The sequence below is a fragment of the Mus musculus genome, chromosome 2, assembly GCF_000001635.26.
Source record: "Mus musculus strain C57BL/6J chromosome 2, GRCm38.p6 C57BL/6J".
Lineage (NCBI taxonomy): Eukaryota > Metazoa > Chordata > Mammalia > Rodentia > Muridae > Mus > Mus musculus.
Window position 1 is genome coordinate 161,665,575 of NC_000068.7, and position 25,858 is coordinate 161,691,432.

General features: G+C 40.7%; 1 protein-coding gene across 17 annotated transcripts in view; it reads right to left on the reverse strand.

The window, feature by feature from the left end:
* Ptprt (protein tyrosine phosphatase, receptor type, T) overlaps window positions 1-25,858 on the reverse strand; it is a 1,139,160-nt gene that overhangs the window by 143,587 nt on the left and 969,715 nt on the right. For 12 of the 17 annotated variants that reach the window (NM_001291151.1, NM_001291150.1, XM_011239384.3 and 9 more), the window contains one exon: window positions 21,495-21,524. The exons of the other annotated variants lie outside the window; for them this stretch is intronic. In NM_001291151.1, coding sequence (NP_001278080.1) covers window positions 21,495-21,524 — 30 coding nt within the window. The remainder of the gene's footprint in view (window positions 1-21,494; window positions 21,525-25,858) is intronic. 17 annotated transcript variants of the gene reach the window in all.

The following is a 25,858-nucleotide window of genomic DNA, read 5'->3' on the forward strand; positions in this document are numbered from 1 at the left end:
TTGGCCAATGAGTCTAGTCTACTAAGTGAGTTCCAGGCCAATGAGAGCCTAAGAAAGGGAGAACTCATGTACTTATTATCTCAAGAAGAAGAAGAAGAAGAAGAAGAAGAAGAAGAAGAAGAAGAAGAAGAAGAAGAAGAAGAAGAAGAAGAAGAAGAAGAAGAAGAAGAAAAACAAATATCTAAAGTGAATGGCATCTGAGGAATGACAGGTCTTCTACATACATGTACATACAACCTCATACTCACATACTCATATACTCAACTCTAAATCATCATCATCGTCATCATCATCATCACTGTCATCACTATCATCCACTCCCAAGAATAGAGTATTTTTTCTTTTGGCATTATTTGAGAGTTTTTGTTTGTTTTTAACCTTTAAAAATATTTATTTATGTATTTATTAAGTGTAGGAGTGCTCTGTCTATATGCACACCTACATGCCACCCCTACATATTAGACCCCTTTATACAGATAGTTGTGAGCCACTATGTAGTTGCTGGGAACTGAACTCAGGACCTCGGGAAGAGCAGCCAGTTCTTAACTGCTGAGGCGTTTCTCCAGCACCCGCATTTTACTTTTATCTGCTCCCTGACAGGAACACACCAAGAAACCAGGGTAACTATTTTTTTCTGTCTGCACTTCTTGTCCCCCCCACCACCACCACCTATTTGTGCAAATCTTGCTAACATGATAACAAGCCAAGCTAGACACCAGGGTAGATGGTCCCACAGGTGCCCAGATGTTCAGTTTTTATTTATACAATGTGTAAGATGTTCGATTATATGGGCTGGAAAGGTCCCTAGGGCCTTCACCTCTACCATACCTAGAAACCCTTGTAATGTCAAATCAGAAGATACTCAGTCCCTTACTGAGCAATGCCAGCCACAAGAACCCATGCCCTCTGCAGACAGCCCCTTCCAGAAGCACAGTACCCTGGAAAGGAGGGATGCAGGACACATTAGTTTCTAATTGTGTTCTGTGCTCTAGCACCTAGCTGAGCACTTAGCACCATGTTTTAAGTGCTTTTATTATGTTATATAAATGGATGGATGGATGGATGGATGGAGCCTCCATATTTGAAATTTCCCATAACTTCAGATTCCACACTATTCTGTACAAAGTGGCTGTACTTGACAGACTCATCTGTACTGTTGTAGAAACTGGCTTTGTTCTGCAGGAGTGAATAGCAAGGATTCCCCAGCTTGTACAGCCTGTGCGTGCATCACAATCATCTAGTATGTTTGGGTTGGGCTCCATCCTAGGAGTTTTAGAATTTTGTAAGTCTAGGGTAAAACTAAATATCTGTACCTTTCCAAGTTCCTAGAAGATACTGGGCTCTGTCCTTTGAGATGTACCCATCATAGGACATCATCTCTTGCTCAAGAGAGGAACGGATGCCACCTCTCTGTTCTCCTTCCTCTGTTCCTACCTAGGACCACACTTAGCCCCTCCCACTGTCACTGAGCTTAAGGACAAATACCTTTAAGCAAGATCTTCTACTCTCTTGAGACTTTATTCTAAGGAAATATAAACAATAGTGAAAATAAAGGGCCTAACATAGACAGTAAAGTGACTCTTAACCACTCTAGTTTCTATATGCACTACTTCTATCAACTGTGACATTGTAGATATTTTAGATAATACATAATGTTTGTTAGCATCCTTGATCTCAACCTTCTGGATGCCAGGCCTTCATTACTCTCAGATATCACATTAAAAATGTCTCTGGCTGGGTGTGCTGGCACACACTTATAATCCCAGACCTTTGGAGACTAACGCAGGATACTTCCCAATTGGAAGCCAGTCCATACTACTCAGTGAAACCCATCTTTCAAAAAAGAAAAGATATATAAGCATTGCCAAATATTTTGGGGTCAGAGTGGGGAATTTTTCCTACCAGGAGTACCTCTGTTTAAATGGAAAACTTTCATTTTTCATAGACTCCATCGTGTGTGGCTGGTACCTTAAAAACAGCTTGAAGCTTCATAATAGCACCATGAAGTGCTGGTTAGTTCTTTTTTGTTTTATTGATGAGAAACCTGGGCCCCAGAGAGTTAATTCTAAACTCATAAACTGGGTAAAGGGAGCAGGTGGGTTTGAAGCCCAATTCTTCAGTCTTCAGAGCCTGCTGTGTCTCTCACCTCCTCTGAAGCTTCTATTTAATAGCATGCAATCCTTTAGAGCCTCGTAAATGTCTAACAATAGGGAAGCGGCTCAGTAAATTACAATACTTCCCCTGGATGGAATATTATGCAACTATTAAAATGATGGAGTGCCATTAAAGATGAAAACTCTGTAACAACATGGAAAAATGCTAACTGGGTTGCATTAAGTTAAAATACGAAAAAAATAAAACCATGCCTACATTGTAATCACAACCACTAGGTAGTATATCTGTGTGTATGGCTGATAGAAGAGAGAAGACATTAGGGATAATTTTCCTTTCCTTCCCTTTCCTTTTTTGATATTCATTATTATCAGAGTAGCTTTGTGATTTTTATTTCTAAGTAGTGCCAGGATACTGATGAAACGTGGGCTACCAGGATTGCCACAGATTCGCTGGAATTACTGGAACTTACTCTCTCTCAGCCCATTGAGTGGGGCAAAGGGTTGCTGGCCTTATTTCCCCAAAACAGCAATATCACAAATGTGCTTTTGAACACAGAACCCTATCATTGCCCTGTCAAGCTTCCTTGAAGCACAGCAAGTCGCAGTGCAAGAGACAACTGCCCTGAAGGCATCAGGGTAGGTCACTCAGGGAGCAGGGGCCATTAGGAACATGCAGTCTTAGACTGGCAGACATGTCTGTCTGTTAAAGGCACTGAGCGGTGTGCTGGTCTCATGTATTATGCATCAGGAGTGGTCTGGCACCCTGGCTCGGCCGTGCAGGAGAGGCCTTGCAAAAGGAACATCTGATGAACTGATTGGTATGTCAAAATGTCATTAAGGATAAATTAATGGACGTGTTACTCTGGCTGTAAGAGACAGTGCCAGCAAGACATCAGGCAGCCGGCAGGCTGTTTTCCAGCCCAAGACAGACGGCGGCTTACAATGGAGATTCATGGTCTTTATGCGTTGTGAGATGCTTTGCAGGGAGAAGAATAAACAGAAATGCTCCAGCACTTAAGCGCCATAAAATCACAAGCATGAGATAAATTAATTAGTGTACACCAAGAAGGCGGCTTGTCTGTCTGCACTCTTGGGGAAAGCAAGAATAGATGGCATTGGGCTACAGATGACGGGTCCCAACACCAGCCTCCAGAGAAAGCAATTGAGTTTAATGGGCAATCATAAACTGCAGCTGATGGAAAGATAAGTCTGGTCTGAATTTGTTTTATTTTTTAAAAGGAAAACAAAAATAAAAACAAATCACAAACCAAAAATGATTTCTCCCTACTGCTTCCGAGCCCTTTGTGACTCTGGGTCACATGTGTAGGGAACTGGAGAAACCTAGGAACTGGCTCTCCTTCTATCATCAAGGAGGGAGGATTAAAACACCCCAACACTGCTGGAGCGACTCTTGGGGTATCTTCTAATATCCTAGATAGGGAGTACTTTATTCTCTTGTACCAGGAGGCTCATTACCTCACAGTTAGTCTGCCCCATTGTTAAATCACCAGTATCAGAAAGCTCTTTGGTTTTTCTTCGCATATTTCTTCTTGCAAATAAATAATAAGCTGTTGCTGGGTGCCAGACCCTGGGCTCTCTCTGCTCATAGCCTACATTGGAGATCCGGGAAGATGAAGATCTGGGAAGATGGATGATTGCTAAGAATATATGTCTAGCCCATGGTGGGACCATGGTCCAAAGCCAGGCCTACATCCATCAAATCTTGCCATACCTTCCTGCCACTCAGTTGTAATTGCCAGAACTACTACTCAATGGATGGGCCCTGATTTGAAGAGCAACACAGCCTATAGGAAGGCACAAATATGGGAACTTCCTTTGGGCATACCCTGGGCACTTTGATAAACATCTGGCTTGGGTTTGCCAACCAATCTCTCATGCAAAATTATTTTGCATGGGAAGTAAGTTATTTTTCCACTTAAGACTTACTCTTATTTGTCTTTTGAACGTTAAATCAATTGGAATAATTGTTTTTCAGAATATGCAAACCAATTTTATTCCTATATACTAACAATACACAATGAGGACAGAAATTTCGAAACATCAATGTAACGGCATGGAAAGAATGAGACTTTCAGGCAGAAATCTACAGGTCACACAAAAGACTATACATCAAAAAGTATGGTAAAAAGGTGATTCAAAACAAAATAAAGGCAAGAAGCTAAGCATGGTAGTGAAATCTGCAGTCTAAATATTACAGGAGGTAAAGTAGGAGATTAGGAAGTTGAAGTCGAGTCATGGTGGGTTCATGATCAGGCTCTCTTCGTGGTGGGCTCACAAGCTCTCTTCATGGTGGGCTCACAAGCTGACTTGCATAGTGAGTTCAAGTCCAGGGTGAGACTGAATGATGAGTTAAAAAGTCCAGGCTGCATACCCAGTGAGTTCAAGACAAGGTTGAGACATATTTACTTGTGACTGCCCAGCCTACTGCCCTTTGTAGTGTAGTTCACAAGCCTGTGTTCTTCTAAAAGAGAATCAAAGGAGGCCCACCCAAATGAAGAGGCAAATGACGTTTCTAGACCGAAGACTTGATGTCATAAAGACTGCAGTGCTCACATAGTTAATGAGAAGACTTACGCAACCCCAATCAAGAGCCAGAATGATTCTTTTCAACATGTGGAATCACCATCATGTATTTATTTAAAAGAAGCAAAAAAAAAAAAATACTCTTCAAGCCTCAATTGCCCAGAAAAGATCACCTGGGACAGATTATGTTCAATAAGTTCATCATTTGACTACTCTATAATCAGTTACTCCTGTGTCTGGTACAGATGAATTTAAATCAAATCTGTCCACAGCACAACCCTTTTATAGGACATTAGTATAAACAAGAAATGTGTTAAGAGATTACATTTAAAAGTGGGACTCAAGAGGACTGTTTGGAAAACAATCACAAAACAACCTCTAACCTCTCCTCTCTTAATCTCTGCCCTTATTTTTCCCAGTGGATTATAAATTTCATAGCAATTATAAGAAGACAAATGACTTCTCTGTTTAATTTCTTGTCTTGTTTATACAGAGAATGTATTTAAAGGCATAAAGTATATCTTATGTGGTTTTCTGTCTGTATCTTTTTCTATTATAATCTGAGGCCATAGCTATACACTTTCAGGTGAGACGCAACTTTGAACTGTATTCATTGCATGTTATCTTTAGACATGGGCTCTGAAATAATGGCTCTGTGGGGAAAAGGCTGTGGCTCTTGTTGGTGTTCTTTCCATGTAGAGAAGTCTCTTTCAGGATCTTTGGCACATGCATCTCACATGCAACATAAGATCATGGCACTAGTAATGGCATCTCTGTGTTCTCTTTCTCAGGAAGCCCTTGTCCCTAGTCAGTCTTGTGAGCCTTCCTTTTCTTAAATTTAAAATGGAATTTTCTCATCGGGTTAACGTAAAGGTTCCATGAAATACCTATGTGAAAGACATTTGTAAATTGCAAAGTAATAGTAGACATAATGTGGCTGGAGAGATGGCTCAGCAGTGACAAAGGATCCAAATTTGGTTTGTGGTACTTACATCAGGTGGCTCATCACCACCTGCAACCCAAGCTCCAGGGGACCTGGCACCCTTTTCTGGCCTTTCAGGATATAGATACACACATATGCATGGGAACACAGAGAGGAGCACAGACACACAAATACATAAATAAATTTTTTTTTAAATCTTGAAAATAGAAGTAGACATAAAGCCAAAATATAATAATCATATATATGATATATATTATATATTATAATATGTATAGTGTACTCAGTGCACAGCACACAGATGGTGTATGCATTCCACATTAAAAAAAAACCCATTTGTAAGAGGATGGGCATGTTTATGCTGATTTAAACAACACACAACGTTCCCAAGCTCTGAGACATCATATATTTCGCTCCTGATGTCTATAACTTTTATTTGTTGGTGTCAGTTAATCTAAAAATATTTTAAAGGAGACCCAGGCACCGTACTTGTAAAACATTGATGTTGTCCCAGTAAGTCTGCACAGTGAGTCTAAAATTTGGGATTACTATTCTTAATTCACAGATGAGGAAACAGAGGCTTAGAGTAGATGGCGGTAAGGCTCCAAGTCAGCCTGGACAACAAAGTAAGATTCTATTTCAAAAATGGAAAGAAAGTAAAGGAAGGAAGGAAGGAAGGAAGGAAGGAAGGAAGGAAGGAAGGAAGGAAAGAAGGAAAGAAAGAAGGAAGGAAGGAAGGAAAGAAGAAAGGGAGGGAGGGAGGAAGGGAGGGAGGGAGGGAGGGAGGGAGGGAGGGAGGGAGGGAAGGAGGGAGGGAACAATTGAGTGAGGGAAGAAGTGGAGGGAGGGCTAAAATCTAGCAGCTGAACCCAAACTTGTACCTTTTACAATAGGGCTGTTTACAGTGTGATTATTAGTCTCCTCACAGGTCCAAACAAAACCAGCATTCAACATCCTTAAATGAAGAGAGATAAGATTATAGAAGTATAATATACTAAGCATATTCTCCTTCCCCATCCTAGTGACTTGGGAACATATCCATGTTAATATGGTCAAAATATCCACCGTGAAGTCTTCTATTAAAAAAAACAGAAACAAAACAAGCAAAGTAAAACAACACCTTAAGTCCCACTCCTTCATGGAACCTTTTGTGTTTAGAAAAGATAAGGAAGAAAAAATATAGCCTAAAATTCTATTCCCATAGCTTAGATCTGAGATTAGATTTTTTTTTTTATGAGAAGGTCTCTTCTTATCCTGTTGATGCCCAGATGATAAATGGTGTGGGGAAGAAAGAACAAACTACAAAGATTCTCTTGGCTTTGCTCTATTTCTTTTTAGCACGTTGTTGCTAAGGTGTTTTCTGAAACAAAGCTACCCTTCTTTAGTTTTGAGGCTCAATTTGGTTTATAGGCTTAATAAAATTGTATTTTCACATTTTACAAGAATTCAAGTCTCCCATTAACAACAGCATTTTTATGGTACTATACTTCCCATGCTCCTGGAAAGCACGTGGGTGGTTGTAACTTATGCAACACTCTTAGAATGTTCTGAGTAGGGGTTCAAAGCCACTGGGATAAAACCTTAGAGAGCAGCTCATTCATATCCTCTCTCTCTCTCTCTCTCTCTCTCTCTCTCTCTCTCTCTTATATAAAAGGTTTCAGCAGCAGTATGATATGCTGGTGGAGTGATACAAGTGAAGAACACGTTTCCTAGGAGACTAGTCATGGCCAAGGAGCCTTTCCTTTTTATACTGGCACCCTGACCCTGATAAGAAATCATGTCAGCAAATAATTACATACAATTTAAATATGTGCCTGGGACAGTATTGCCATTTCTTAAATGACCTCTATTCATTTATAAACAGCACAAGCAAGGGTGGTCTACTCAACACATGTAAAAGGAAATGGTTAGGTTGACCAGATGGCTCAGTGGGCAGAACGCACCTGCTACCAAGCTGATAAACTGAATTCTATCCTCAAGACCCACATGGTAGAAAGAGAGAGCCAACTTCTACAACTTGTCTTCTGATCTCTACACACATGGCACAACAGGTGTATGCCTCACCCCATATGTACTCACAAGAACAAACAAACAAAAAATAATGAGGTTTTTAAAAAAGGAAATAGTACCATCAAATATTCTGTTCTCTGTAGTCTTTGATTGTCAAATGCATGTTCCATCATCACAATTAAAGCCATTCTAACTGATGACTCTCTAGATCCAGAGGATCATGGGAAGGTTTTGGTTAAATAGAGGTCATGCCTCTCCTCTTCCAAATTCCCTTCTTCAATGATGCTGAATTCTCAAGCTTTTGCAACTGGGGGTGGTCCTCTACCCAGGTTTCAGGTATAATTAAGCTAGTAGATTTTACAATATTTATATACTCACCAACTAGTTGAATTTGAATATCTCAAATACTTCTTTCCTGGTTGTAGATGGTGGCCTCCTTTCTATGTGACTGCCAACTTTATTCTCTAGAGTTTCTACCTTTGCACCAACTTATCGGGGGCTCTGTCCCCAGGAAGGTGGTGATGTGTCTGGTGAGGCATTTTATAATAGAACATGAAAGCCCTATGTTCCTAACTTGTGGTGACTTGCATTTTAATGGAAGGTTTTGACAGCTATATCATACAGAACAAGTCTACACCTCAGTACCTGTATTTGCAATTAGCTGTGGTAGAAATGAAACTGCCAACTGCAGCCTTTTCTTCTTCCTACTGATACACAGAGTCTGTTAGTATTAAATAACATTGCCTAAACTGATGTTTCTGGCCAGAGTCACCAATTTGTCTCTGATCTCTCTTGTTGGTGTCACCACAGATGGATGCCTGGGGAGCAGGTGTCCTATACAAATTTCTCAGAGGAGAGATTTTTATAAAGCATAAGAACCACCATCTACAATAATTCTACATCTTTGTTCCCCTGTATTTCTTTCTTAGATAAACCCAACAATAGTTGGTGCTACAGTTCCACTAATTTCTAGTGGTATTAACCCTGAATATGTAGTGTAATACGTAATCTCTTAACATAGCTCGTTGATTGGAGGACTGTCAGTGCTATTGGCAGATAAGAAAACTAAAACCCAAGGGTTTGGGATTCACAGCTGCTAAGCAGTAAAACTAGGATTCAAACTTTTTCTCTGACCTTTTCATCCCCCTTTCCCTTTCTTCTCCATTCATTTCTTACTCTTTTATTTTCCTTGCAAAGTCTTTTTACCCCAAGGATGCCACAAAACCAGCTATGAAAAATAAAGGTGTGAGTTTGTGCCTGTATTTGAAGATGGTATGGTCAAGAAGGAAAGTAATTGTATAAGCCAGAATACTAGGAAAGCTGCTTTGAAAGAGTCTCTCCTAGAAATGGCTACGTGAATAAGCTGAATTAATGCCAACACCAAAAGACACGTTTATGTATAAGAAGGAAATTTTCATGGGGTTCCACTCCTAGACAAAGAACTACAGCAAGTAATGATGACTGGGAAGAGGAGAAAGGGCCTCTGCTAGGGATGTGGCCCTCAATGGTTATCCACTACAAATGGTCAACCCTGAGACCAAACACACAGAAACAACGAAGATGACTTCAGCAGATTGTCTTTATGTATTTGTGCCCATATTATATATGCACATACATATACATGTAATCATAATAGTCCAAAAGTTGTTTTGATTAGTTTTATCAATTTAAGAGTGGGCAAGCATGGAAGGGTTGATGGCAGGTATTTGGGAGGTGCTATAGGGAGAAAATGGAAGGAAGGAGGTGATGTAATTCTATTTTAATTAAAAATATTTCCAAAATGTTGTTGGGTCATTTAATCCACAAGATCTTTCCTCACAGTTGTCAATGAAGGCCTCCCCTTTCTACCTTCAGTACACCTCTTTCATGTATTTAGCACATTATTTTACAACTATTTGTTGACATGCCCATGTCCCTTTTAAGCTGTAAACTCCTCAAAAGAAGAGCATTTTAACTAATTACTCAGAACTTAGCTCTGTAGCTGACACAAGGAAATTACTTGGTAGATAGTGTCTTCTCTATGTGACAGAGAAGCCACACTCATGATATCCCAACAATGTTGCCTAACAAGACCTGCACCGTCAAAACACCTGTCACCATACCATGTCAACCTGGGCAAGACTCACCACTAGATGAAAAGCTCTAGGAAGTTTACAGTTGCTAAGAGAGGGAGAATTTGTTTTCTCCAGGGATGAGCCTCTGATTAGTTGTCCAATTGCAAGAGGCCAGCCCTAAACACGTATATATAGCAGCAACTCTAAGTGAATTCAGCAGTGTTCATTATCGCACGTGCAAACACACACACACACACACACACACACACACACACACACACACACACACACACCAATAGTAACAACAACAAGGTTCATGAATGAGAGGGAATAGAGGGGAGATGGGAAAAGTTGGAGAGGGGAGAAGGAGTAAACAATATATAAACCCAGTACTCATGTATGAAGTCATCAAAGAAAGGAAAGGAAAGAAATCCCTTAGAACATGGTCTCACCCTCCAAAGCTGTTCTGAAATAACTCTGTGACTCCTATTTTACGGATGAGAAATAGAACCAGAGATGGGAGTTAAAGATGTCTCTAAAACGTCAGAGCCAGAATGCCCAGGGCTCTTTTCTGCTCCACTCTATCATCTGTCTCATAATACCTTGCTAAATACCTCCAAACCCAACCAGACAAGGAGATAATGAGTGGGAAAGCACTTTGGTAGAGATAAAGCATTATACACAAACAAGATGTAATCATTACCATCAGCAGGCGCATCTCAGGGCTTAACTTAAGCACTTCCTTCCATTAAAAGCACTCTGGTAAAATATCAAGAAAGGCATTTACAGTGTGTGCGTCCCACAGTTCTATCTTTCCTAAGGCTCTATCTGCAGGTATATATGTCTTACTTTGAAGAGGCATGTTATACGAAGTGTTTTCAGAAGTAAACCTGCTTCTGATGCTATGACTGAGTACTTGGGACACTGGAGGTTTAATGGGGTTGTATCAACAAAAGGATATTTCTGTAGTCTCATCTGGGATATATTTGGATCTCTCTCAGGTAGGGCTATATAGCAATGGCTCCATGGTCTTCATATCAGCACAGACAACAAATGCCTATGAAGAAAATTATCTAAGAAAGGATTCTTTAGAGTCTACCCACTAAACGAGGGAGGAAGGAATTACCTTAATTGGCTGATTCACAAAGTGCTCATAGGCTATGAAGAAAGCATGCTCTAGGGAAAGGCACAGAACATACTTAAACCCATTTGTCTCTAGTGGCCAAATTACATATGAGCCAATGGGAGTGGCGCAGACAGTGTTTTGTAATGAGACTCAGGGAGACTGACAGGCTTGCCCTGTCAAGAAGAGGGTAGAAGAAATCAAATAGTGATGTAGTCACAGTGATGACTTAAAGCAACCCCATGGGAGCCAGGGTGGCTTTGACAACCCTATGTTGACTACTATATACCCCATGGGGCTACTAGATACACCTGGAGGGGCAACATCAAACAGAAAGTCCTGAAAAGGACAGTCCAGAAGTCTCTATTCTGGGTGACTAAGACCATCCTTCTAGAAAGGGGATCTGAGGATTTGACCACATGAGAGCATCTTCTCTACCCACATTTCAGATACTCCTCTCCATCAGCAGACAGCCCACACATTTCCCTTTATCATCTTTGTAGCATTCAAACTCAATTGTAGAGTAGAAACATTTAGAAGCCTAGCCAGATGTTTATATGCTTTAAGGCATCATTAATACCTGGTTGGCATGGAAGCTTATGTTTAGGTGTAAACTTGAAAGTATGGAATAAACATCGTTTCTGATCTCTGGAGGAGAAATAGTTACTTTGTATTTTCCCTGATTAAAGTGACAGAGCTCTGGCTTATAGATTGGCTCTGTTTGGTATTCATGACTAATATGGTTCAACTCTAATCCAATAACGTAAACAATAAAGCATCCTTCAATAGCACTCCCTCACCAAATTTATCTGTACACAGGATCTAGACTACTGCATTTATATCTATCTCACTGTGACAGCTTTCATTAATTTCATGCATTTATAATTGTGACATGCAACCTTGAATACAATGTTTCTAGTTTGAATTCAATATAAAACTATAAAGCCTACAGTGATCTGAAAGCCTACCATCAACATATGCCAAAATAAATAAAAATGGATATTAACCAACTCATGCCGAATCAAATAATATATAACTCAATAGAGATAAAACAAGCATGGAGGGATACCCACCACAGATATCCACTCATAAAGATGTCTGAATTGGTCTGCATACTGAGCTACTTGTAGGGCAATGAAAACTGGATAATGAACAGTATAGTAGGGGATGGGCCTGCAGCTGTTCTAAGTAGAGTGTTACCTAAGCAGATCACGACTGAGTTAACAGGTAAATGCATGAGAGATGAGGGTCATAAAGATGCGAGCCCAGTCTATGGATATGATCCATGGAAAGTGGAGAAGGCCACCATAAGAAAAGGGGTGACCTTTGTTAAATACATTGGAACTTTCTAGGCACACAAGGCCAGAGTATTCTAGGGAGAACACTGCAGGGACAAAGGCACAATCCAATGGAAGGGACACATCCACCCGAGTGCTGAACATGTCAGGAGAGTTCTCTCAAAGTCATCATACAAAATACCAAACTAAGATGCTTTTTACTATGCAAATTCTGAGTCAGGAAGGCTTTGGTGTCATAGGACTATGAGGGAAGATATTTTTTGAGGTTGAAATAGGAGGATTGTATGCTCAAATGCAGTGCTAGCAATTTAATGTGACCCTGCCTTAGACACCAACTCCAGGAGATAGACCTGCAGTTGAGGAATGGGCCACCCATTTATCTCAAAATTTTTAACCCAGAAATGGAAAGACAGGGACAAAAAAAGGAACAGAGACTGAAAGAAAGGCCATCTAGAGACCGCTCCACCTAGGGATCCATCCCATCTGCAGACACCAAACCCCAACACAAGTGATGCCAAGAATCACTTGCTGTCAAGAGCCTGATATGGCTCTTTCCCAAGAGGTCCTGCCAGGACCTGACCAATACAGATGCAGATACTAACAGCCAACCATCAGACTGAACCCAGGGACCCCAATGGAAAAGGTAAAGGAAGGACTGAAGGAAGTGAAGGGGATTTGCAACCCCATACAAAGAACAATATCAACGAACTGGACCACTCAGAGCTTTCAGGGACTAAACTACCAACCAGAGAGTATACATAGAGGGAACCATGTCTCCGGATACATATGTAGCAGAGGATGGCCTTATCCAGCATCAATGGGAGGGGAGTTCTGTGGTCCTGTGAAGGCTCGATGCCTCAGTGTAGGGGGATGCTAGAGCAGTGAGGCAGGAGTAGGGGAGTGGGTGGAAGAGCACCCTCATAGAGGCAAAGGGGTGGGGGGGGGGAGGAGGATGGGATGGGGGTTTTGTGGAGGGTTAACTTGGAAGAGGCATATGATTTAAAATGTAAATGAATAAATGATCAATAAAAAAGAAAACGTGAAAAGGAAGATGGGGTTGCTTAGTGTTAATGCCCTTGTCTAGCATGTGTGAGGTCTTGGGTTCAACTGTGAACCTCCCTCAGCCCCAGTTCAGACAGAAGGCTGCATTTTCAAAGAGACTGGGGCTAGCTGGGCTAGGGCCTATGAATCAGCAGTGATAGTACTGACTTTGTCTTGCCTACAGGGCAAAGTATTGGAGGAGACCAATTGCCTTCAGGGTGGTTTGGCCTTAGACTGTGATTATGCCCTGGCTGTTCACTTGTCAGCATGTTTTCTGTCAGCTCTGGGTAATTGGTATTGATTGCCTTGCATGGTTTTCTTCTACCCCTATTTTTTTTCTTTGTCTTAATTCAAAAGGACTGATGAATTACAGAAAATGATTTTTGAACATCTCTTGACATAATCATTTGTAAATGCCTCCTTAAATATGCTGTGGCAAGAATACCTGATTTGTAACAGGTATTTATGGAGCGTGGACAGGCATAGGCATCATGGAGAAGAACCTGGCCTCTTATATCTTGGTAAAGGCCCTACCAAGAACTAGGTATTTTACAAACACTTTTCTATTGACTATCTATGTGTTTTAAAACCCTGTTCGGCATACCAGGAAACCAACACTAAGTAAATGAAATCATGTGCCTAGGTCACACAGATGCGAACACAGGAGTAAATATTGCCTCAGAATTAAAAGGCAAGGAAAATATAAATTATTAAAAAAATGACACCATGTTTATTTTTAACTTTAGCTGTTATATTGTTTGATTTCATCTTGTTCATTCAATATATATGTGGTTACTAGGGGATTCACTGTATGTGCCAGGGGAACAGAGACCAAAGAGAGATAAGCCCTCATGAAAGAGAAGCAAGCTGAAGATGTACATTCTCCTGACATTCATACAAAGTTAGTGCAATGGAATGCAGAGAAGTGGGAGGAGGGTATTCTTAAAGAGTCTGAGAATCAAGAAAGGCTTCTCAGTGGAGGCAGCATTTGGTCTAGAACTTGAGAATATATACAGAAATTCACTGGAATTTGGGAGACAGGAAATATATAAAAAAAATCCAGGACTCCCATATAGTGCCTTCAACAGGCCAGCTAGGTGGCCATCTCCCACCTCTATGACGTTTGCACAAAGCACACATCCAAAGAAACTGCTCTCTCCTGGCCACCATAGTGGGTAAATTCTCAGTGACTTTTTAAAAGACTTACTTGACTAAAATGTCCCTGTTCAGAATAATCACTGTGCCTATCACATACTCTGAGGTAAATTAACCTGTGGACACACGCTAGCTCTTAATAGCCTATCCAAAGGCAAACAGTGAACAGCTAAAGTTGCTGAGAGCTGCTTTAATATAGAAAGGCAAATATGAACCCCACAGAGCATTTGTGTCAGCTCAGAATGGAAGGAATGAGGGCTTCACTTGGAAAATCCCTACCGATAGTGATTATCATGTGATGCTACATATATATATATACTTTTTAATTATGCTGGGAAGCCATTGTCATGTCACCATCTTGTACATGAAGGGACAGAGGCTCACAGTGGTTCCAGGATTGTTAAAACTTGATAGGGAAGGCAGATCAAGAATGCTGATCTAGTGTGACATCCAAACATGTCATTTCCACCTGTGTGTGTGTGTGTGTGTGTGTCTTGTGTGTGTATGTGTGTGTGTGTGTTGGATGCATGCATATATGTTCTCCTAAATTCTTTGTGTCCCTGGGTTTCCAGATTCACAGTTCTGCTTGTACTGTCTCCTTTGTTATCCTGGTCACAGATAGTTTTGGCCAATCTCACACCAACACCCTGGTTAGTTCTGACGGCAACCGAGTATATTCTGCCTCTCTTCAGAGGCCTTCTACATAGACAGACTTGCCTTTGAACCCTGGGCAAAGGCTCCCTATTCATTGTTCTTGCCATTACCTCTCCCCAAGAATGGGGGCTTGGTGAGAAGAACAGGCAGAGTTTGAAGTTCATGTGGACCTGAGTTCAAAGTCTGGCCCCACTGCTTTGCTTTTGGTCTATGAGTTATAAAAAACATCTTAAACCTGGGTTCTGACATCTGAATGAAACTATGAGGCTATGATTCCTATCTCACAAAGTCTCCTTCTAAATGAGCCTGGCACACAGTAGGGATCAGCTGGAAGCTCCTTTCATTTCCACCCTTTGTTAGTTGGTAGAAAGTACCAAATTCCACTTTCCATGGGTAACACCAAGCATAGTATGTTGCACACAGCAGGAGCTCAGAAAAGCAGGATGAATCTCATGAAGTCCAGGACAGGGACTGGCAATCAATGGTCCATTGCCTGATGCTTTGGTTGCTCTGTTTAGTGGCCTCTATTGGAAGATAGCCATACATTATCTATTATTGTTTATAGACTTCAAATAGAAAGATAAAAATTTTATTATCTAGTCCCTTCTAGAAAATGCTTGAGAACCTTGGTCGTGTGTGTGTGTGTGTGTGTGTGTGTGTGTGTGTGTATCTCCTTTCAATGAAGGTGAGTACTTGAAAGCTGTTTTGCTTTGAGGCTATAGAAGTTCCTCTATTTCTTACACTCTACATATTATCATGTGTCTATTTTATTTATCTTTGTCTTAGCTTCTATTCATCCCATTTTTATGCTATATACTCTTTCCTCTCTCTCCTATTAGACATTTCTACATTAGTGAATGTGTTTCTTTTTCTTTTTCTCTTTCTCTTTCTCTTTCTCTTTCTCTTTCTCTTTCTCTTTCTCTTTCTTTTTCTTTTTCTTTTTCTTTTTCTTTTTGGTACTTATTCCTAAATTCCTAAAACCTTGGCAGGAGTCCAGCATATAGTAGGCTCTTCATTATTTTTTTTGAGTGAATTAGCATTGGTTTCACAGTAAAGATTGTTTAGGTAAACCACAACAGAGGTGATATATATATATATACACACACACACACCATTTGGGGGATTTTAGAGAGAATGTATTCTAGATTCCTAGGCGCTGAATATTATCTTTTTTCTTTTGTTATAAATGGGACAACTGGGCTTCTGGCTTCCTTATTGCTTCTTAAAGTGTAATATGAACTCAATTCAGCAAAGGGAGTTGCCATAGTTCAGGTTCCAATTCAGGACATTACTTGGGTTCTAGATTGTGGCTGCATTTGCCACAAGTTCCTCCTGTTGCTGAAGTTGCTGGTTTATGTCCTGAAAAATGGGGGTTCAAAGCTTCCACTGAGGATCTATTCCAGCACTTAGAGGAGGGAATGTGGAGACCATCACTGTCAGTCTGTCTTCCAGCCTTTTCTGATTTTATTTTTATTATTTATTAATTTTTATTTTATTTATTTATTTATTTATTTATTTATTTATGTGTGTGTGAGTACAGACATATATGTATACTTTGGCATGCATATAGATGTCAGAGTACAACCTCAGGAGTGGGCTTTCTCCTTCTACTGTGGGTTCTGGGGAACCATCTTGAGTTCTCAGACTTACGAGTGAATACTTTCTCCTGGTGAGCCATCTTGCTGACCCATTTCCCTTCTGTCCTTTTTCTTCCGCCTTGTCTTTTTTAGTCCAATGATCCAGACTCATCTTTCTATCTTCTAGGCTGGTCTTTGTCTCCAAACAGCTTGCCTCCAGACCTCCCTTTCCATAGTTTCCGGATGTCCAACATCTTCAGCCTCTCTCATGCCCACCATTTAGTGCATAACACATACAAGTGATTTTTCGTATTGGAATGCACTGACTGTCCCCTCACCTTCCACCTCTGTCCTCTGTACCATTTTTTATGGCTTTTTACCTCTCCTTCTGTAGTGACATCTCTTCCCTTCTATCATCTATTTGCTTTATCATCCTGCATTCACCTTCTAACTCCTGCCTGTGGATTGTGAAGGATGCTCAGTTCAGGAGCCTTGGCCCTTCACTCTGTTTGCTTCTATTCTTTCTTGAGTTTTAATTGTCCCACCCCATATTCTCCCCTGTCACCCTCAGAGTAAGGTTACAAATATCTTCTTCCTGTCTACATTCTACTTCTGTATTCTCAAGGTTGCCTGGGCATTTTTACTTGGGAATTCTACCAGCTTCCTCAAATTAACATATCTATGGTCATATTTATCTTCTTTTGTCCCAGCCATTTTTTCCTTCCATGGATGCTTCTCTTTCCAACTCAATCTATTCTCCACCCCTTTCATTGCTGCGTGATGTTAGAAAGGCTTGCCCGTATGGCAGAGAAACACCTGAAAAAATGTTCAACATCCTTAATCATCAGGGAAATGCAAATCAAAACAACCCTGAGATTCCACCTCACACCAGTCAGAATGGCTAAGATCAAAAATTCAGGTGACAGCAGATGCTGGCGTGGATGTGGAGAAAGAGGAACACTCCTCCATTGTTGGTGGGATTGCAAGCTTGTACAACCACTCTGGAAATCAGTCTGGTGGTTCCTCAGAAAATTGGACATAGTACTACCGGAGGATCCAGCAATACCTCTCCTGGGCATATATCCAGAAGATGCCCCAACTGGTAAGAAGGACACATGCTCCACTATGTTCATAGCAGCCTTATTTATAATAGCCAGAAGCTGGAAAGAACCCAGATGCCCCTCAACAGAGGAATGGATACAGAAAATGTGGTACATTTATACAATGGAGTACTACTCAGCTATTAAAAAGAATCAATTTATGAAATTCCTAGCCAAATGGATGGACCTGGAGGGCATCATCCTGAGTGAGGTAACACATTCACAAAGGAACTCACACAATATGTACTCACTGATAAGTGGATATTAGCCCCAAACCTAGGATACCCAAGATATAAAATACAATTTGCTAAACACATGAAACTCAAGAAGAATGAAGACTGAAGTGTGGACACTATGCCCCTCCTTAGAATTGGGAACAAAACACCCATGGAAGGAGTTACAGAGACAACGTTTGGAGCTGAGATGAAAGGATGGACCATGTAGAGACTGCCATATCCAGGGATCCACCCCATAATCAGCATCCAAACGTTGACACCATTGCATACACTAGCAAGATTTTATTGAAAGGACCCAGATGTAGCTGTCTCTTGTGAGACTATGCCGGGGCCTAGCAAACACAGAAGTGGATGCTCACAGTCAGCTAATGGATGGATCACAGGGCTCCCAATGGAGGAGCTAGAGAAAGTAGCCAAGGAGCTAAAGGGATCTGCAACCCTATAGGTGGAACAACATTATGAACTAACCAGTACCCCGGAGCTCTTGACTCTAGCTGCATATATATCAAAAGATGGCCTAGTCGGCCATCACTGGAAAGAGAGGCCCATTGGACTTGCAAACTTTATACGCCCCAGTACAGGGGAACGCCAGGGCCAAAAAGGGGGAGTGGGTGGGCAGGGGAGTGGGGGTGGGTGGGTATGGGGGACTTTTGGTATAGCATTGGAAATGTAAATGAGCTAAATACCTAATAAAAAATGGAAAAAAAAAAGAAAGAAAGGCTTGCCTACAAAACTGTACTTTGATGGGGACTTAGTAAACTAATTATGCACAGATACTTGTTATATACTAGTGGTTTCTCCTACTCAGGAAGATTAGGTGTCCCTTATCCATTCAGGTTCTTTGGTGCTCAAATACTTCAATGCTAGCAAGTATTTTCTGGAGGTTAGGTATGGAAAGATGATGCCCTAGGAAAAACCGAACTACCTACAGCTTCTCTTTGGAAGGCAAAATACTGCAGAGACTTCTTTACAGTGACACACAACAGGTGCTTTGGGATTGATGAATATAAATGTATAAATATTATCAGAGAACCATCATGTCCCATGCACATGCATATGCTTCCCAGAACATGCCTGAGTTTCATGTCCTAGGTCTTGTTGGGTTTCATGTTCTAAAACATATCACACAGAACCCCATGTTCATACCAATTGAAAGTCTGTTATTCATTGTCACACTTGAGCTACAAGTATTTGAATACCTGCCTCTAATACTTCTAACTGTTCATCTTTGATTCACAGGTACCGGCACAGCAAAGAACAGAGAATCCATGTCTAGATATGTAATGTAGACCAGCTAACCCAGAGATTAAGGATATACACAGAATTTGTGCTAGTTAGTATGTGTCCATACCCACTATGGATTGCATAAGAACCCTTGTAAGATCAGCGGACCTCCCAGGGGCCATCATTACTGTCACAAACCTATCCTCTTTCTAAAAAGGAGTAGGAAAAAACCTAATATTTCATGAGCAGAAATACTTTACCAAATCATCTCATTCTCTCTTGAAGGCAAGTTTGTGAATTAAGTGAAATTTCCCTTTAGTACCAGAAAAATGAGACTTGGAGTCTAGGAACATTGCCAAGGTAAGACATGAGTATAAAACTACACAAATCCTAAACCTCCTACTCATTCCATCAGAACAGATGCATTGTATTGTATGTCCACAGCTTTGAAAATGCCATTCAGACCAATCAAAATGGTCATTTTTCTCCAGCATTGGATACATCTACCTTTAAATCCACTGGTAAGTGTATCCATCCACATTAATAAGCTTATACTTAATTTGGTGTCCCTATACTATACATCATTTTTTAACTGGTATTGTTGTGGATTTGGTTTAACGTTGCTTATATTATATAAATTTGGTCCCCAAAATTGCACGAGAATCTGCACACCTGCACATAAGACACTGAGGTACCCTGCTCCAGTTAGTTTTGATTGGCAAATAAAGTTGCCGGTGGCCAATGGCTGGGCAAAGACAGGGGCAGGACTTTTGGATTTCTGGGCAAGGGACTGAGGAAGGAGCAGGAAGAGAGTTGGCCACCATGCCGGGGAAGGAGAGGAGACATTATGCCTGAGGTACAGAACAGAGATAGCCGATATGTAAGAGCCAGCGAAGAGCAGTCCCAGCCCCCCTCCACTGGATCTAGGGCAACAAAGATGGAATATAGATTTTAGTAAGTAATAACTCAGGAATATCAGAGGGGAGTACATTAGCCATGTGGAGGTTAGAAAGTAGCCTGGCCATTGAGCTGCTAAAAGCATATTAGAATATAAAGGCTGTGTGTGTGTGTGTGTGTGTTTCATTTGAGAACCAAGAACACTGGGGTGGGTAGTGAGGAATGTGTGCAGCCACCACTGCCAGGATTGATTTGAGTAGTGATAAATGGAAACTGCTACATGGTATTTTATTATTTGCTCCCGCTGATCTCTTAGACAGGCAAGAACACCATACGGTGATATTGAAGGTCCTTATTTCTGCATTCTCCCTAACTGGAATACAGTGTGTGTACTCAATGCTCAAGGTGTGTTTGCTAAGTGAACAGGTAAGGCATAGCTTCTAGGACCTTTGGCAGTAGTGGTGGAGGGCATTGGTCCCTATGTGAATGATGGTGGTGGTATCATTTTCTCTGTTCACAGCTTGACACCAACTGAGCAGGATGGATCAGGAAGCCACTCTCTGTCTTCATCTCTACCTGGGGAGGTTTCAGCAGAGGCTACTGTGAGGCCAGGCTTTCTCACAAGGCTGTGTTTGCCAAGGATAAGGGAAGATCTAAAATGGAGGGCAATACTGTTGACTAAGAACCTGTCATTCTGAGCTCTGGTCCTATCCTTATGCTAGCTGAATATGTGATGGGTTTTCAAATTTCTCTATTTTATATTTCTCATGTTCCAAGTCCAGAGACACACGTTGGGAATATGGGAGTATTTCAGTGGTTTTCCAAATGTTCCTCAGGACGGATCTATTATTTAAAGTTTCTTCTCCTTTACCCTTGTGTTTTGAAAAGCTCTGATTTGATGTCAAAATCACTTTTATTTAGTGAGTTGTAAAAAGTTGATAAGTCAGCAGCCATCATTAGCTGTGAACAAAATGTATGGATAAAGTGATATAATTAATGTTAAAAGCCAAACAGGGAATTTCAGCTGAAAGCCAAGACCTTGGATGTTTCTGTCATCCTTGATGCTAGGTTGGAATAGTCAGGACTCCCTGTAGTCTTCCTGGTACATCAGAAAGAGCCAATGGACTCCTTTTTATCCCTTAAGTCCCCAAGACTACTTCTTCCCTGAAGAGGCACAAAGGGACCCAGAAGTTCCCGAGATCTGTGATTCTGTCTTACCTTCCCCTCCTGCTGGAACTGAGGTGCTGCTAGTTAGAAACTGACACTCACAAAGGAGAACCAACCCCTCACACCTTCAAAGGTGCGAGGGAAAAATCAGGATGACAGAAACAGAATAGACAGGAACAATGACAGCGCATTTTTCAAACAGAAAGGCATCCATACAAAATAAAAAACCTTCCAGACTACAGAAGACTAGACAGAGGTGGATATGAGAAACCAACAGACAACCAATCGGTTGGTGCAGGAGGAAGTGCATGCTACAGGCTCCCTTCTGGGGCACAAAGTTAACACCGGCTCGATACTTACAAGTAATAGGAGTACGAATAAGCATTTCTTCTATAGATTGATGGGCAGTCAGATGAAGGAAATGTCCAAAAGGGGGAAAAAGAAAAGACAAACAAAGAAGAATTAGATTTATATGAAATCGTGATTCTTAGATATGCACATCATATTAGTAACCCTGACCTCAAGGAGATGCATGTTCTTAAACGTCAGCTGCTATTAGTGATGGAAGAAGCGAGCAAACCTTCACCTCTGACAGAGAGACTCATCATCTCACGCAGAGGAAGCCACGTTTGGTGCTGGCTGTTTGTACTGTTTTAAAGTTCTTCCTTACAGACAGATCAAACAAACTTCATTATAATTATGGATTTTTTGAATGTCTTAGATAAGCTTTGCATGGAAGCCTAGAAATAGGTTACCAATCTTCCACATTGCAGTATTCCTGGGATCCAAGCAACGACACAGACGCAGTAGCGCCTTTCATCAGGAAAGATTGCCTCCAAATCTATTCTAGAGGAGGTCACAGAAAAAGCAGGGAAATATCTGGGCAGCATCCTGGATAGCTCTCCTGCCATTTACATTTCCCAGGCTCATGTGTAGTATCTACCCCAAATAATGAGTCATGGATGACCTAGGTGACAAACAGAATGTAGTAAGATAGTAGTCTGGGATTTCCAAGCTAGGTGTTCTGTTTATTTGTTTTTTGCTATTATTTTTAAAGATGTTTTGTAGTTTCTTTTTTCTGGACCCCTCTATTGGATGCCAGAATTTCCATGTAAGAAATTCAACTTTGCCAATGCTGCCATGCTGAAGAGAACACATGGAGAAGCTCTGGGATTACACAAAGAGAAAGGAATGACCAGGTACTTTCCAGTCTTTCCAGCCCAAGCTAGAATTCAAACAAGTTATCTCAGCTGAGACCATGAGTGTCACAGAACAGAAATATGTCATTTTCTTTATGTCCCATCCAGAGTGAATCCCCGGGCAAAATAAAAAATAATTTTTTACATCATTAGACTTTCAAGGTTGTTACATAGTAGGACCATGGCAAAGTTTAACATCATGAAGAAGCAATGTACTGAGAAAGAAGCATTCTAGCCCCGAGTGTCAACAGCTCCTAACTTGAATAAAGTTTGTGACTCTATGTTCTATCTACTGCCAATGATTTTTCCAACTGTATTCCAAGATTCCAGGAATTCTTCAGAGAGGCCATAGGGAAGATATCCTAAAAGTGGGTCTGTTGGCCCCCTACTAGTCACCAAAGCCAGAGAATTGATATTAGTATCTATTTTATTTATGTAGCATTTCACATGGCTAAGAATTCAGGCTCCTGAATGGAAGCTTGAAAAATGGCTGCCTTCAGGCTTTCCCTAATGTCCTCACTAGTTCTTGGCTTCTAAAGAATCACAAACTTTTATGTATGTCCACTAAATTCCCTTTGTTGTAATTTATCTTACGCTGTAAGAAAAATAAATAGGGATGTGTTTTATTTCATATCAGCTTTATCTACATTGTGATGCATTTGAGGACTATGAAAAAACTGCTAGGAAATTCAGGTTCCCAAATATCCTCCCGAGTAAGCAAGAAGAGTGCCCTCCCCTCTTGAATTATTTCCTAATTGCAATTATTATCCCATTTGCTTGTCAAGGGAAGATTCAGTCTTTATAGCCACAGAGATGTGTTAGCCACACACATTCAGAGCTCAGGATTTCTACCTTTCAAGTCAGAAGTAGCAAAAGCCCCCAAGGCAGGGCTAGCAAAGCCCCAACCAATAACCCTAAAAGTCCAGAAGAAAAGTGAATGGTAAGAAAACATAAAGAATCAAGCTTTCTCAGTATGCTGAGGTAGGGAAAATGAATCAAAGCAGATCAAGATCCAGTGATGCTCCCTGCTTCCTCCAACCCCAGTCCAAGTTTTTCAGAATCCTCAACCAAATGAATAATGGCCCTCGAGAATGAAATGGAAAGACCAAGGTCTGTGATGGATGGAAACTGGATGAGTCATCAAATCCCCATTCACTAGCTATGGTTGGCACTGGTCATTCTTCTGCTTCACCAATAGCTGATGCAGTGCCAGGAAATGCTATTCTTTAGAAGCAGGCAGCTCGGGATCCGGTTATCTCTTGCTATGACTTGAATGTCTCCTTGGAAGCTGGTAGTGTAACTTGAGCCCTGCCCCCCCAACTCATGTGCTGATGCAATCAGAGACCTGCTGAAGTTGATGGAGACAGAGGTGGAGACAGAGATGGAAACATCAGGGTCAGGGGCATATCAGAACTAGTGGCTTTGAAAGAAGAGGAATACATAGCTAGTCTGTTTACAGGATGGTACGTTCCAACCATGTGCTGCTGCAGCAAGATGGCCCTTTGCAGAAGAAGAACAGATGCTGACAGCCTGCTGTTGGATCTACCCAGAAGCATGAGGAATAGGTTTGTTTTCTTTATAACTTACCCCATCTCAGGCCTTTTGCTACAATAATAAAATAGATTAATTCTTCTACATATATCAAGCAACTTGAGAAGCGAGAGGCTAATGTTGCAATTTCAGCTTACTGTGACATTTTAGACAAGCAGACTCCTCCTCTCAACCTGTTTCCTGATCCTTGTACTAAGTCGTTGCCACAGATGACAGACACGTCAAATAGCTTTTGGGTCATGGAAATACAAGAAGCTGCAACATGTTGGTACTACCATTTACAGCGGAGTAGCCTGGAGCAAGTAATTATGTAGGCCCTTGTTCCAATTTCTTCAACTCAAACATTGGAAGCAGTGACTGCTTACTCCTAAGAGTAATCATGGGTATGTGGTCATTCACATCAGATTTCTCTATTTGGATTATATTCAAATAATATAAAACAGAGTATATAGTCTTTTTCAGAAATTATGCTAAATTAATATTAGTTAATACTAATCTATATTTGGAATAGGCTAAGCATAGATGAAAAATCTACAGATATAAAATTTGTTGCCTCTTTCTTTCATCACCAAGATAATGAAGGCAGTAAAAATAGTTATCAATTATATATATATATATACACATATATATAATACAATATATATAACTATATTACTTAAAATATAAAATTTACTAGGTACCAGCACTATTCTATGACCTTACCACAGATTAACTTGTATATTCCTTACAAATGTCTGAAGAGAAGGATCCTATCACCTTCACATTACAGAAGAAGAAACAAAGGCAAATGTGGTGAAGATGATGCAACCAGTATGCAAATTTGATGACATCATCTCTCCAAAGGTCATGTTCTTAACCACCATGTAGCTTACACTGCTTGAGGGCATAAGAAAATGGGGCACCAAGAGTAGACCAACGCTGACAATGTCCCATGCCTCATCTATTTGAATCTTCCTTACAAAAGCAGACAAAGTTACTATTAATTTTAATTGAGGAGCCCAAGGATTTAAGAAGGCACCCCTCACAGACTCTCCATCTGGGAGATACTGGAAACCTCCTGTATTGGGCTGGGTTTCTTCCAAATCTGCAGCTACTCCCTCTTAGGGAGCAGACTGTGTTCAATATTCTGGTCCTCTCTATTTTCTGCTCTCAACATTCAAGGTTAACTTCTTTGGGACCACCTCATCCTAACAACACGTTTCTTCCCATTCAAACATAGATGGCCTGTTCCAGAAACTTCTCCTGAGTTATCGTGGAGGTCACCAAAACTAGTGCTGTCTTTGAACCGTTGTCAAAGAAACTTCTAGAATGGTAGTGGTCTGTGGTCTTCTAATAACGGGCAATCATTTCTCAATCAAGTTGCAAAGTTACAGGCATTTACTCTGTGACCATAACACAGTTTACATGTGTGCATTCTCTAAACCTTGAAGAAGATTTACTGAAGGTCTGAATTTACAAGGATACACTGATACTGCAGATAACAGATTGCCTGAAACCAAAACTCTTGAACACAAAGACAGCTGTGCTTAGGAAAGAAAAGGAAAAACACAATATCCCCAAATTTAATAAATCAAATACTGCAGAATCACCTTTTTAGCTAGCTGACAAAACTGGCTTCGGGTTTCTCTTTGTTTTATATCATTTTAACAGTGCTGACTTGTCTATATAACCACACATATGGCCATCTACTCATCTATCTGGCCCATAAACTTATCTGTCTGTCTGTCCATCCATCCATCCATCCATCCATCCATCCATCCACTTAACAATTCATCCCTCTATCTATCCATTCAGGGCATAGACCCACCCATTCATCTATTTAATCCACTCACTTCACCCGTCATCCATCCAACAGCACATTCATTATCTATTCAAACATCATTTCATTATTAATTAAAAAAATTTCCTGGGAGTCTACTAATATACCCGTCTCTGCCAAGTACTTTAAATAGACAAATGATATTCTAATCCAGC